The sequence below is a fragment of the Mauremys reevesii genome, linkage group 4, assembly GCF_016161935.1.
Source record: "Mauremys reevesii isolate NIE-2019 linkage group 4, ASM1616193v1, whole genome shotgun sequence".
NCBI lineage: Eukaryota > Metazoa > Chordata > Testudines > Geoemydidae > Mauremys > Mauremys reevesii.
This window is the reverse complement of record NC_052626.1, coordinates 61,538,363-61,552,178: the sequence shown is the minus strand read 5'-3', so window position 1 is coordinate 61,552,178 and position 13,816 is coordinate 61,538,363. Positions and strand designations below refer to the sequence as shown.

At 55.6% G+C, this 13,816-nt stretch overlaps 1 protein-coding gene across 1 annotated transcript in view; it reads right to left on the bottom strand.

Annotated features, from left to right (window-relative positions):
• Nucleotides 1-1,413: 1,413 nt before the first annotated feature.
• The window catches only part of LOC120403375 (maestro heat-like repeat-containing protein family member 7), a 30,781-nt gene continuing 18,378 nt past the window's right edge, over nt 1,414-13,816 (bottom strand). Inside the window, exons 10-19 of the mRNA XM_039534378.1 lie at nt 11,920-12,097; nt 11,675-11,812; nt 10,829-10,943; nt 9,633-9,773; nt 7,628-7,849; nt 4,975-5,130; nt 4,040-4,141; nt 3,667-3,769; nt 3,159-3,218; nt 1,414-2,151 (exon numbers count right to left, since the gene is read on the bottom strand). Of these exons, the coding sequence (XP_039390312.1) occupies nt 1,967-2,151; nt 3,159-3,218; nt 3,667-3,769; nt 4,040-4,141; nt 4,975-5,130; nt 7,628-7,849; nt 9,633-9,773; nt 10,829-10,943; nt 11,675-11,812; nt 11,920-12,097 (1,400 nt within the window). The 3' untranslated portion in view covers nt 1,414-1,966. The remainder of the gene's footprint in view (nt 2,152-3,158; nt 3,219-3,666; nt 3,770-4,039; nt 4,142-4,974; nt 5,131-7,627; nt 7,850-9,632; nt 9,774-10,828; nt 10,944-11,674; nt 11,813-11,919; nt 12,098-13,816) is intronic.

The following is a 13,816-nucleotide window of genomic DNA, read 5'->3' as shown; positions in this document are numbered from 1 at the left end:
ATCAGTACAGTAATCGCTCTGTCGTCGCTTCCTCGCCCATTTTGCAGAAACTTCACATACTGCTGGATAATGCGTGAGGCATTTACAATGGTCAAGACTGCAGCAGAGATCTGAGTGGGCTACATACTTGCCGCGCGCTATGGTGCCTGCATGGGTAATCCTGGAAAAATGGCATGAAACGTAGGAGAGCTGTTCGGTTCAAGATGGCTGATAAAAGGCGGGAAATGGTTTCCTTCTGTAGCTTTCAGTGGAGCCCAGCACCGACAACATGGAGAAATTTGCTACTGATGCAAGAATGGGAGAGCAGAGTTTGCAGCGGAAGCTGTGCTGCTCGGTTGACGATTATTCTGCCAGGTGAGTTCTTTCACCCGACCTTCTCAACCTTCCTTTATATTTCCTATTCTATTTAATTAGCCTTTGGTTTTTTAAATTGAGTTCAATTTTTTTTACTCTTATAATTTTTTAGTCCCAACAAAATAACCTTTTACCACGTTCTTACAAACTCCTCTCTCTGTTGCTTTCTCTAGTTTCCTCTTTCTTCTATTTAAGATAACCTTTCTTTCCTTTTTCCTCTAAGCCTAAGCAATCTTTCTTTTTAAAACTCCTTTCTTTAAGGCCTCTGTAGCGAGATGGCATAGTCTCCTGTCCTGACAGACAGGGAGGGATCCGTGAACGCCCCCCTGGTGGGTAGAACGGGGACTTGCATGGCCTCCCCGCTGGAAGCAGAGGGGTGGGACAGGAAGCGGAACTATAAAAGGCTGGTCCTCCAGCTCAGTCGGGGGAGGGCTGCCTGAGGAGCAGGACGTCTCTTCCCCGTTGCGTGAGCCCAGACCTAACGGAGACCGCTCTCCTGACAGAGACCCAGAGGTGCTGACAAAGCTGCCAGATGCCAGGATCTCCGAGGAGCTGGGGGGGCTGCCACTAGCTGTCTATCCCAGCGAAGCGAACAACAACCCTGGAACCCATGTACACACGGAATGGGTGTGTCGGATGGAGCCAAGGGAAGCAGAATTAGGTTTGGCTGTGTTATTGACTACAAGCCAGCCAGCGTGTGGCGGCTGGACTTTCCCCGCTGACCCAGTGGCGGACAACTCCACTGCTGTTAGGGTCCTGGGCTGGGATGCAGTGGAATGGGAGGACCTGAGTTCCTCTGCCCCTACCACCTCAACGTCAGGAGTGGCAGCCTCCCCCCTGGTTGTCAGGAGGCCTGAATTGGTCTGGCACCCACCTGAATCCAGATGCCAGATGGTTGTCCTGACATTCCCACCAGAGAGCTAACCTCCCCTAGACTGCGACAGCTTTGCCGGACTGTAGGCCAGAGCCCCCCTACTTGACTGCTGCCCTACCTGATCAAGGGCCAGGCAAATGGACCTCCTGCTGCTCTGCCTGCCTGACTGTAGGCCAGATCCCTTCTCGACTGACGCCCTGCCCTGATTGAGGGCCCCGGGCAAACAGACTCTCTACCGTTACTTGGCCTGACTGCAGGCTAGAGCCATTAACACTGAGCTAATTTTCCCCTGAACCACCGTACCCGGAAGTATCATAGCAAGGGGTGTGGTCTCCCACCCAGATGGACGGACGGTGGGGCCTGGGGGGGGGACTGCAAACCCTTTACAGCCTCTCTTTCTACTCATTCGTACTTTTTCTCTAAATATGTCAAAACACAAGCACACAACCTTCCCCCGGCCAAACACAGAAAAATAATACAAAATAAATTTTCAAAATGGCCGACAGCATCAAAAACGTACACGACTGGAAATGGGGACGGAGGGCAGGACGTAAATGCAACACGGTGCATGGAAACCTGTCCAAAAGTACATGATGATGAAAGCTATCGAGCAGTTAACTACTCACATGGCTGGGCAGGGCAGGCAGCCAGTTGGGAAGAAGCCATGTGTTCCACCTTGCTCCAGGTGGGCTCTGATGCACCAAGCCCCCAGAGAAGGGAGGCTGGCTTTTCCCAGACCTAGGGCAGCTGGGCAGCTTCAATGAGCTGGCTCTCCGCAGTGCACATTGTTCTTATCCTATGGACCAATGTCCATAGGCTGCAGCAGGCTGGAGGCTGGTTCTTGAAGGCCTCCAGGATGAAGATGGTCTGAGAAGCCAGGCATCGGACTGAGGACTTGCTGTCCTGTTGCAAGCCTTTGAGGTCTAAGATTGAAAGGAAGGAAATGGAGGTCAGAGCCATGGCACTCTGGAGAGCCCCGGCAGGCCAAGCCAGCTCTGTACCTCTCGGCCCACAACAAGGAGGCAGCAGGCCAGGTGGCAGGAGGCAGGGGACTAGCGGGAACAACCAGCAACCCTCACTAAACATCCCCGCCGCCCTCCACAGCTGGGGGAGCCTCCAGAAACAGGCAAGAAGTCCCAATGAACCCCATTCACTCACTATTTCTAGGACTGCCTCCTCCCTGCAGTATCTGAGAGCCTCATCCCTGCCTGTATTTACCCTCCCCCTTCCCCCCCCAATGCATAGATGGGCACTTAGGCCTAGAGAGGGGGAGAGTCACAAAAGGGGCTTGGGCATTGTTAGGCGCCGCCTAACTTCAGGTGCTCTGCTGCCCTCCAGGAAATGCCGAGGAGGGAGCTCAGCCATTCTCTAGCTCCGGTTGGGAGGCCCAGCTGTGAATCTGCTCTGGGAGTGAGGAGTCTGAGCTATGTCACCCACCCTTCCCTTTTCCCGAACAAATGTGGTGGAGATGCTGCTCTGCCCTGTGCTGCCCAGGAGTCCGGACACGCAGCAGGGAGGTAGGTGACCGGACGTCACTTCAGCCTCATTTGGAGCAGTGGCTTGACCCCAGGTGTCCCACATGGAGGTGACTGCTCCAAACACTGGGCTAGTGAGTGCAAGGGGGGAGGCAGCACCCCACTTTGGCTGTGTTTGTGGGGGGCAATCATCTGCGAAGGCCAGCCAGCTCAGGCCCAGTTTGGGGATCTACCAGGCCACAGCTCTGAGGTCAGGGCTAAGTGCCTGGGCACATGCCAACCAGCAGACACGACAGGGTGAGGGGGCAGCTGATCAGGGGGTTGGGGATTGACATTTTGCATCCCCTTGTGGCTCTCGCCTGTGACCACGTTGCTGGCGTCGGAGATTGAACCCACCCTGCAGCCCTGGGCCATTCATCCCCCTAGTGCTCAGTACTCAAAGCGGGACCACTCACTGTCGCAGATGGCGTCCAGCTTGTCCTGGCTCCCCTGGTCCAGCTTCCGGGCAGTGAGCCCTACACACACAAACAGCTCATCACATCCCCGCGTCCCCAGCAAGGGTGTTAAAGAGCCTGACACCCTCCAAGTACCGCGGCTTTCCCCCGCCCCTCACTGGCCAGGACACGCTCCTGAATCCCCAGGGGAAAGGGTGAGTCCCCAGAGATGGCTACAGGGCTGGTTGCCAAAGGAGAGCACAGCGCCTTGAAGGTCCACTACCAAGAGCCCATGGTGGGGTGGGGGTGGAGAATGGGGACTGCATGAGGAGCAGTGGGCTTAGAGGGGTCCCATCAGCCGATCAGGGCAGTTTGGGGTGAGCCTGCTCCTGTGGGTTTCTGACACCCCTTCGCCTTCATTAGGGAATCAGGAGCCCAGGGATCACTTCTTGCTGCTGGCAGGGACTGAGGAGAGCCTGGGACCAGATCCAACCCCTCTGCTAAAGGGACCCCTCTGCTCTGTGGTTACCTAGGAACCTGATGGCTGCTTCCCTAACTGGAGTCTGTGGGTTCTGCAGGAAGGCCATGGTCTGGCCCAGGAAGTCATCAGCTCTCTCCTTGTAGTGGATCATCTAGGAGCCAGAACAAAGGAGCACAAGATTATTAAAGGCCTTTCCATCCCACAGGCCAGCTTGCAGGTGTGTGGAGCGCACGTCCTGTTTTTTCCCCTCCTTCCTGTGCTGGGAGGATCACGCAGAGGGACCACACCCATGGCCAGGTGTGGTCCCGGGGCTGGGGCTCAGTGTGGGCACAGAGCCAGGCAATTGGGGGTGCCCTATCCACTGATTCCTCCACTTCTGCTAGCGAGGGCTGTGCAGTGAATGGCCAGAGGGCTCCCTCACCAGGCAGTCACAGCTTCGCCAGGTTTCCTTGTGCTGGATGAGGCCACTGAGCTGGTGCCACCTCAGGAATTGGGCGGCACTGCTGAGGGTGTCCCAACACACCTGCAAAACAAGAGGGGCCGGGGTGAGCCGGACACAGTTATGGGAGCTGGAAGCCACTAGCCTAGTTACCGGAGGCCAGGGAGGCCGTGCGTGCTGAACGCTTCCCTGCCCTGGCTGCTCACGGAAGGGCGGCGGTGTGGCTAAGGCAATGGCTGGAGACCTGACTCAATTCCCAGCTCTCTGTGCAGGAACTCAGGCAAGTTGCTTAGGCCCAGGGCTGCAAAGGGATTTAGGTGCCTAATGCCCATGGGGGTTGAATATTTTGAGGCTGCGCCTCAGTTCCCACCTCATGGGGTGAATTCATTCGTGCTGGTGGCATTTGTGTCCCCTGTGATGGGGGCCTTGAGCACTAGCATGTGCAGAGGCATGGGGGGGAGGGGCTTGGGCATGTCATGGCTAGTACGGGCTGTCCGGGCCACTTGGCTAAGGGCACATTGGGTCCTGTGCACCATCTGGAGGCTGAGTAGCCCTGCTCCTGGTAGGGATATGGCCAGGGTTGTGCTCTTCCCACCAGCACAGCCAGGGGAGTGTGCGGAGGCCAGTGGCTGTAGGAGTGGTGAGGTGACCACTCGCCCCACCCAATCTCTCAGCCTGGCTGCAGGGGGGTGTTGAGCTCAGAGGATGCAGAGAAGACTCAGCAGTTGGGTGGGGTGCCATGGTCATGGCACTACTGGACTCAACATTCAAGTGATTTTGAGTGCCTGATTGTCACAGCTCTGAGCACCTGCCCTCTACCGGCCAGACCCTTTAAAGGGGGGTGTCACATGTTGCCCCCCCCAAACAAATGGTCGCTCTGTAACTATCTCAGATGCAGACTCCACCCGTGGCCTCACCTGGGACACGTTGGGACGCTCATCATGCACAAGGAGGAGCAGTGGGACCAGGCTCTGGAGCACATGCTCCTTCATCTGCCTCCGGTTGGGCCCCCTTACAAGCTCCAGCAGGTCTTTAAAAAGGGTGATGGAGAGCACCTGGAGCTTGCTGGTCACCTGCAAGAGATGATATAGGGAGGGGAGGAGACACTGTGACAGTCATTCTCATCCAGCGGGCAAGCGCACACTGTGCCAGAGATGTCTGCCCTGCAGGGGGTATTGGTAACTCACCCCCAGCCATACAGCCACAGCTGGGGCCAGAGTCTCATGGGCATAGCGCCATTGAAGGCAATAGAGATGCAGATTTCCACCAGCTGAGGGGCTGGCCTGGTAACTTCTTGGCCAGGGAGAGCAGTAAGCTGGGGTGAGACTGCCCCTGGGCTCTCACAGCCAGCTCTGGGTGCACTGACATCAGCACCCGCCTGTGTCAGCCAAGGGGAAACATTCAGGGTGGAGCAGCGCCAGGACAGGGGCGGCAGAGAGGGAGCGATGAGGAAAGATTCAAAGAGCGAAGGGGGGGTGTAGTTTGTCCACCCGCTTTGCAGGCCCAGCTCACACTGGTGTTGACCCACAGCAGCCCTCTAGCCGGGCCAAGGAGGCCAGGCATAGGGGGCAAATTCCTACCATTGGTGTTTGTTTGGGCCATGCTCAGGGACCTGGGGTGAATTTAACCAGGGCCAAGGGGTGGTAAATGTGCAGGAGCTCCCAGATAGGGGGCCTTGGATGCCATGACTGGAAGCCACCCAGCCTCCAGGGGTTTGGGGTGGGGTGAGGGGTCAGCTCAGATGGTCAGCTGGGCAGCTGAGCCCAGATGGTCAGATGGTCAGCTGAGCTGGTCAGCTGGGCAGGCTCTGTACAAAACACGTGGGAGGGGTATGGGGCATCAGGGCTGCACTGCAGTGGGCACAGGCAGATGTTGAACTGGCACCTCTCTGGTCTTCCTCCAGTTGTTGAGGCCTGTTTGCCTTCCCTGGTGATGGGTGTAGTAAGTGCAGGCCATGATAAAGGCCCAGTATGAGGCCTGAGGCCTGAACTAAAGTAATGAACAAGACTTTGCTAACATAAAGCAAAGGTAAGCTGTGAGCCAGAGGCAGGCCCTGCTCACAGAAGCTGGCAAGGAAAGGGCTGATACGTACCTAAAAGGTACTGAACATTCACATACTTGCACATTCCACACAGATAACAAAGAACAGGCTGGCCCATCCCAATGACAGGGGCAAAAGGGTAAAATGATGGATAGAGTTGTTTTGATCGAACCAACATGTACAAGGTAGAAGTTGGCACCTAAATACGTAGAAAGGTTGTACAATTCTACGTGGAGTGGTTGTACCTCATAGGTCAGGTGTGATGTGTAACTTGTTTGTGTCTGTGTATAAGAATGCATCCTGGGGCGGTGCCTTTGTCCGCCGAGGGGCAGTGGAAAGTCCCGCCACTGAGCCGGGTCCATTGCCAAGAGGCACTTTCTCGTAGTATGCCCTGAATTAGGCTAAGAAACCTACAGGGAAGTGCAATTGTGTCCGAGGTCGCAATAAACCTAGCCGACGTGGCTTTGCATCTTACTGGACTCTGTGGTTATTGGGGGTTGTCGTCGGGTCTGCTGTGTCAGCTATCTGCAGAGCTGGGGTAGCACACAGAGGGAACACACGACGCAGCCGAGTGATATCAACAAGGAGAAAGCAGAGCACCACACCGTAGCACTCTGACAACACATTTCTGACAACAATGGGCGTTGTGTTCATTAACACTATTTGGATATAACCCCTGCCCCATAAAGAACCTGTTCTGTTCCCGGCCTGAGAGGTTTGGTTTAAAGGGCTCACCCCAGGGCGAGATCCTGCATCCTTGGTCCAGGCTGCCCTGTCCCTTTGGCCAGCTGGGGATCCAGGAGACCCTGGGAACAGCTTTAGCCAGGCCTGTGCCACTACTAAATAAAGAGCACGGTCCCAGCAGAATTCGGGAGGGCTGAGAGTAGGATTTACCATTATGAGAGCTGGGAGTCCTCCAGGAGCCCCCACTGGGGCATTACCCTGGAAGGCAGTAATGGATGGGCCCTTTCTCCTGCCCGCTTGCTGGATCTCGCCACCCAGTGTGGGACTGAACATCAGTCTGGTGAATGCACAGAAGGGGGCTAGTTTGTGGGTACAAAAGATCTGAGGAGAACTTTCCCCTCCTTTGACGCTGCCCTGCCATGAGAACGAAGAGGAGAGGAAAGGGCGGTAGCTGTAGAACCTACAGACAGAGCCATTTCCTTATGGAGCTGACAGGCCAGCTGTAGGATTCCTGGCCAGGGAAAGGAGGGGCAGATTTTCACCAAGGTACCATCACTTGTCACCCTGGAAGCCAGCAAGAGCATTGCAGCACCCTGTGCTGCAGAGGCCCCCTCGCTGCATGCAGGCTCAGGAATGCACGTCCTTCCCCAAGGGGAGCCTCGTCCCCAGGCTGCCCTCATCCTTGTCAGTAGGCCTGCGGGACACCAGGGTTCCCATCCTTTCTGCCATGTGCTCTCATGGAGAGTGAGAGGAAGGCGGGAATAGGCTCATGATTTATGACAATCCGTTTTCTGGCTAGGACCATAGCACAGGCCCTGCTAGCCCACCCCCTAGCCCCCACTCACATGTCTGCAGTTTGATGGGATCTCCTGTGAGCTGCCAGGCCTTACATCATGAAACAATGGCAGGAGTTGCGCAGCCACTTGCACAGCCGCGCAGCTGGCGCTCTGCCTGTCCATGCCGGCGAGGAGGTGTTTCAGCACGGCGATGGCCTTGCGGATGAGGTCTCTGTCTACCTCCTGGAGTCGCTCCAGGACATCTGGCAGCAGATGCTGGAGTTTCCCCACCTGTGTGAAACAAGGAGCTGCTTTACGAAACACCCCCCAGTGACCCAACAAGCCATTTCCAAAACAATGTCTGCCTCCTGCAGACAGAGGCATGGGAGCTAGGGGTGCTGGGGGTGCTGCAGCACTCCCAGGTTTTACGCAGGGCTCTGCTCCTGGCCCCACACACAGGGTCCCAGCTGCCGGCCCTGTGCCAACCCCCAGCTATGGCCCCAGCCTTGGTCCCCTTGCCCCATCCACCCCCCGCCCCCGCCTCCTGGAGCCATGGCCCTGCTCCTGACCAAAGCTCTAGTGGTGGAGGGGTGTGTGGACAGGGGTAAGGGGGTGTGTGTGCAGCACCTCCACTATAAAAAGTCTTCCAGCGCCCCTGCCTCCAGAGACATATTACAGCCTCAAAGCCTTTGCACAGCCAGCTAAGATCACGGGCAGTGGGTCCGCAACCTGCAACATAAGCAGCTGCTTCCTTGTACTCCAGATCTCAGGGGATGGTTTTATTAGCAGATATCATCCGTGGAAAGTTCTCTACACAACACGTTGACCCCAAATAAATCAAGTGTATTATTGTTCGAATAGCACCTCGAGGGCCTGTCTGCAATGAGGGCTTGTGCTGGGGCTTTCCAGGCACAGGAAGAGACGGTCCCTGCCCTGGAGCTTACAGGCTAGACACACGAAGGCAGGATTTCTATCCCCATTGTACAGACATGGAACTCGGGCACAGAGAGGTTATGGGACTCGCCCACAGTCACTTAGGAGTCTGGCAGAGCCAGGAACCGAACCTGGGTTCTCCTGAATCCTGGTCCTTACAGCCCAGCCTAGGGAGGGAGTCGATTTTGCACACTAGTTCTAGGGTTAGGCTGTTACTAAAAGCCAGATTCAGTCATTTCTGTGTTTGGTTTTTCAACCTTTCAAAGACAGCCCCACAAAATCTCAACCGGCATCAGGGAAAAAATAGGTCATATACAGGCTAACTGGTTCCGGAAAGGAAAATGAACCACAAGCAAGTGAAAACCAGGCTGAAGTGCATGGAACGATGGGAATGGTGTATAACAAAGAGAATTACAGTCACGCCCTCTCCATGTCTGATCTAGTCATAGTCCGGGTTTAATAAACCGGACTGACCCCCCTATTCTCAGGCAAAGTAAATTATCATTAACGAGAGTTGCCTTCAGATTGTCTCCTCTTTACCAGGCTGTCAGATCTGTGTATTTAAGTCCCAAGGGCTTTCTCTGCCTTCACTATATTGTGGGTATCAAACTTGTTATGAGATCTTAGCAGCAAAAGGCCCTTCCAGAGCTCTTCAGAGGAGCGAGTGCTGCAGGACAGAGCCGTGACGTCAACAGTTAAAACCTATGAGGCTTTAAAAGGGGATTTGTAGGAAAAAATGGTTTCTAATTGTAGTGAAATGGCTCTATCCAAGCGTCCCTGATCACTGGGGTCGCCAGCATTCCCTGGGGGTCTAGAGTCTGCAGCTCTGCTGCTACTCTAGTGCTAGGGTTCTTTGGATCACAGAGACCCCAGACACAATCAGGCCCAGCTGTGCCAGATGCTCCACACACCTAGAGACGCACCCTGCAGGAGCCAGGCCCTGCCCTGCAGAACAGCAGACAAAGGCCAGGCAGGGGCTTGCCCAAGGGCACCCCGCAGGTCAGTGGCAGAGCCAGGAATAGAAGCCAGGGCTCCTGACTCCAGGCCAGGGCCATACCCCCAGGGAAGGTTTCAATGACCCCAGCCCTGCAGCAGCTCCCTGCGGTTCTGGGTTTATCCCCCAGCCCTCCTCCCCTCTCACCTTCTCTGGGTGAAGGGCCAGATTGAGGAGGCCTTTGAGCGCCAACCAGCGCACCACGGTCTTGGGGTCTCTCAGCAGCCCGCTCATCTCCTCCACGATGGCGTCTTCCAGCTCGCTGCCAAGGTCAGGGCACTTGAGGAGCTAACACACCAACAGCAAATCAAGCTAGAGAACGGGGCTGGCCTCTCGCGACTCATCTCTGCCACGGGGCCCTAAGCTCCACTGGCCAAGGCCCGGCATGGGCTGCATGCAGGGCATCGCGATTGGTCACCGTGTGGGCCCCACTGAAAGCCCACTGAAGCCGTGTGGGCTTCTAGCGCGACGGCCCCTCGAGGCTCCAGCTGAGATCAAGGCCTGCCCTGCTCCCTCACTAAGGCTCAGCTGCACACGGAGCAGTGGTGTGTGTGCGGGGGAGGGGGGGGTCTGCAGCCTTGTGCTCCAAAGGGTCGCCCGGTCTGCAGGGGGCAGGTGAACTGGCCATGAATGGGCAGGCGGCTGCCCGGCCTGCACATGGCACACGGATGTCAGAGGGGGCTCGAGGGCCGAGGTCACACAAGGGACCATTCTATGGAACTGAGTCTTGGGGAACAAGAGACACCTGACCCTGGGCCTTGCTCCAGCCCCGTGACACCAGCTGGGACAGGTAACAATGCCCAGACTGAGTGACTCCACCCCTAGGGTTGTAGGAGCTTTCCCTGCCCCTGCTCACCCACCCACCCCCAGGGCCTTCAGGGCCACCCCTCTCCTGGCCATAGGCATGAGCGGCAAGTTCCATTGGCCCATTGGCCCCAGATCCGCGCCGCACCCTCCCCCCTCCTCCCCGCGCCGGCCCCCCCACCCCTGGCCCGCACCCCCCTCTGGCCCCCAACCTCCGTCCCAGAGCCTGCACCCCCTCCCTCCACACCCCCTCCTGTCCCCAAACTCCCGCCCAGAGCCAGCATCCCCACCCACACCAGCACAACCACCCACAGAACCAAACCACACCCTGCACCCCAGGCCCCCACCCCCCCCCCAAAAACCACCCACAGAAATAGGCAGGGTGGGGGCCCAGTTTATGGGGGCAGAGTTTGGGGCAGGTTCTGCTGAGCACCACCAAAATTTCTACAAATCTGCCATCCCTGGCCATAGGTCAGCCCCATGCCCCAGTCACCGCTGGGCCGGGCGCTTCACGACCCTCACCCGCTGGTGAGGCTCACCTGAATGAAGAGCACCACGGCCGGGACGTACCGCCTATCGTCCCGATCGTTGAGGATGGCCATGACATGGTGGAAAATCCAGTTTCGCTCCTCGACATTGAGCGAAACCATGGCCCTGGCATAGGAAACACAAACACCACATCATCAAGGTGGGCAAGGACTGGTCCTCCATTTACGAATCTAACCAGACCAGTGCCACAGGACAGGGGATCCCGGGCGACTAGTCACGCGCAGCTGGCACAGACTAGTTCCTGCTGGCTTAAAATGCCCAGCGGCTTATGTGCTAGAGACCCAAACCCTTAATCACTCGACAGGGAGCCCTTCCATGAGGCCAGCTCTGAGCACGTAGTGCTGGGGCTTCAAGAGAACTGCAAACAAAGAAGGGTGTTGGTGGGGTCGGTGGTCTTCCTCATGTGCCCAGATATTGGGTGATGAGAGACAGAAGGGTGGGTGAGAGAATATCTTAGATTCACCCAAGACAAGCGCTGGAGCTTTCTGTGTTAGCTTCTCTCTCACCCACAGTCACTGGGCCAACCAAAGACATTCCCTCCCCCACCTTGTTTCTCTCATGTGCTGGGTCTGACAGGGCTACACCAACGCGGCGGAAAGACATGGCGGAGGCTGTCTTTGCCCAGCCATGCCTGCCAGAGCCATGCAGGAAGCGGTTTACGCCAGGCAGCGCAGGGTGGAGAAGTAGCCGACTGACCCCTTGGCCAACAGCACAGAGGCTGCGGCCTGTTCCATGCAGGCGATTGGGAGCCGCGTCTCACCCAGCAGGGAAGGCAATGTGGCCGTGTCCTGGGCCAGGAGGAGCTGCTGCTGTGATCGGTTCTGGGCAGCACTCACCGGGCAAGCAGGCAGACACCTTTGTGGTGCGTGTCGGAGCTCATGAGCAGGTCCCAGCGGCCATGCTTCATCATGAAGGTGGCCTGCTCCTTGTAGCCAGCGCATAGAAGCAAAGCTTCCATGGCCTTCACCGCGAACCTGTGTGCAGAGCGAGCCTCTTGTTACTGAGTGAGCCCAGGCCAGGCCCTGCTGCGTGCCTGCGGGCGACGCTGCAGAACCCAGGCTGGGTGTCGGGCTGGCGGTACCTGACGGGGCTGAGGGGTGCGGCCGTGTCCTCCTGGTTATGCTCCCTCTCCTGCGAAGCAGTGTGCTGCACTGTGTGGGTGACGTGGAAGAGCAGCGCGACGAGAGCTGAGGGAAGAGCTCCTTCACTTCCTGCCTGCAGGCCTGCTCCTGCAGGATCACATATAGGGCTCTTGTGGCCTGCAGATAAGAACAGGAGACAGACATTGCTGCAGGGATTTCATCCTTCCCACGCTCCCCCCGGGCACCTCGCGGGGGGGGCTGGGCTGGGCTGGGGGCTAAGGCCTGGGATGCTGGGTTCAATTCCTAGCCTGTGAGACCTTGGCTAGAACCACACAAGGGACTTCGGCCCAGCGTGGCCATGCCCAGCTTCATGTGCCCTGCTGCCCAGTGGACTCACAGCCCTGGGTTAAGTGCCCAGGCTCCGTATATGCTCCAGAGAGAGAGTCAGTTGGGCCAATTGTTAAAGCGGGTGAAAGGGATGGCCTGGGTAATTTCAGGCCTGTCAGCCTGACATCGATCCCAGGCAAGATAATGGAGCAGCTGGTATAAGATTCAATTAATAAAGAATTAAAGAGGATAATTTATTTAATGCAAATCAACAATTTTTGATGAGATTACAAGTTTGGTAGATAAAGGAAATGGTATTGACATAATGTATGTAGACTTCTGTAAGGCGCTTGAGTTGGCGCTGCACTCCAGTTTGATCGGAAACCTAGAAGATACAAAAGTAACGTGGCACACTTGAATTGGATTATAAAGTGGCTGATAGGTCTCAAAATGTAATTGTAAACTGGGAATCAGCATTGCACAGGTGTGTTTCCAGGATGGTCCTTGCAGGGATCAGGTCTTGGCCCTAAGCGATTTAACATTTTCATCAATGACCTGGAAGAAAACATCAAATCGTCACTGATAAAGTTTGCAGATGACACAAGAATTGGGTGAGTGGTAAATAATGAAGAGGATAAGTCACTGATACAGAGCGATCTGAATCACTTGGTAAACTGGGGAGCAATCAAACAGTATGTGTTTTAATATGGCTCATTGTAAATGAATACATCTAGGAACAGGATGAGGACTCTATCCTGGGAAGCAGAGACTCTGTAAAGGACTTGGGAGTCCTGGTGGATAATCAGCTCATGTGATCCTGGGATAAATAAACAGAAGAATCTAGAGTGGGAGTATTTGGCACTGGTGTGACAACTGCTGGGATCCTGGGTCCAGTTCCAGTGCCCCAATGCAAAAAGAATGTTGATGAATTGCAGAGGGTTCAGAGAAGAGCCATGAGAATGATTAAAGGACTAGAAACCATGTCTTATAGTGATAGGGTGACCAGACAGGACAGGGGTTGGGGGTAATAGGAGCCTATATAAGGAAAAGACCCTAAAATCAGGACTGTCCCTATAAAAATCAGGACCTCTGGTGAGAGATATAGTGAGAGACTCAAGAAGCTCGATCTATTCATCTTAACAAAGAGAGGGTTGAGGGGTGACTTGATTACAGTCTATAGGTATCTCCCTGGGAAACAAATATTTAGTAATTGGCTTTTCAGTCTTGCAGAGAAAGGTCTATCATGATCCAGTGGCTGGAAGTTGAAGGTAGACATTCAGACTGGAAATAAGGCATAAACGTCACAGTGAGAGTAATTAATCATTGGAAGAATTTACCCAGGGTGGTGATAGATTCTCCATCACTGACTGTTTTTGAACCACGACGGGATGTTTTTCTTCAAAGACCTGCTCTAGGAATGATCTGGGGGCAGTTCTCTGGCTTGTGTCAGGCAGGATCTGTCTAGATGATCGCAGAGGTCCCTTCTGGCCTTGAACTCTATGAAGCTAAGAGTGAGGAGCTGCCTAAACCAACCAATAGGAAATGCGGCGGAGAGGGATGTGGCCTAAG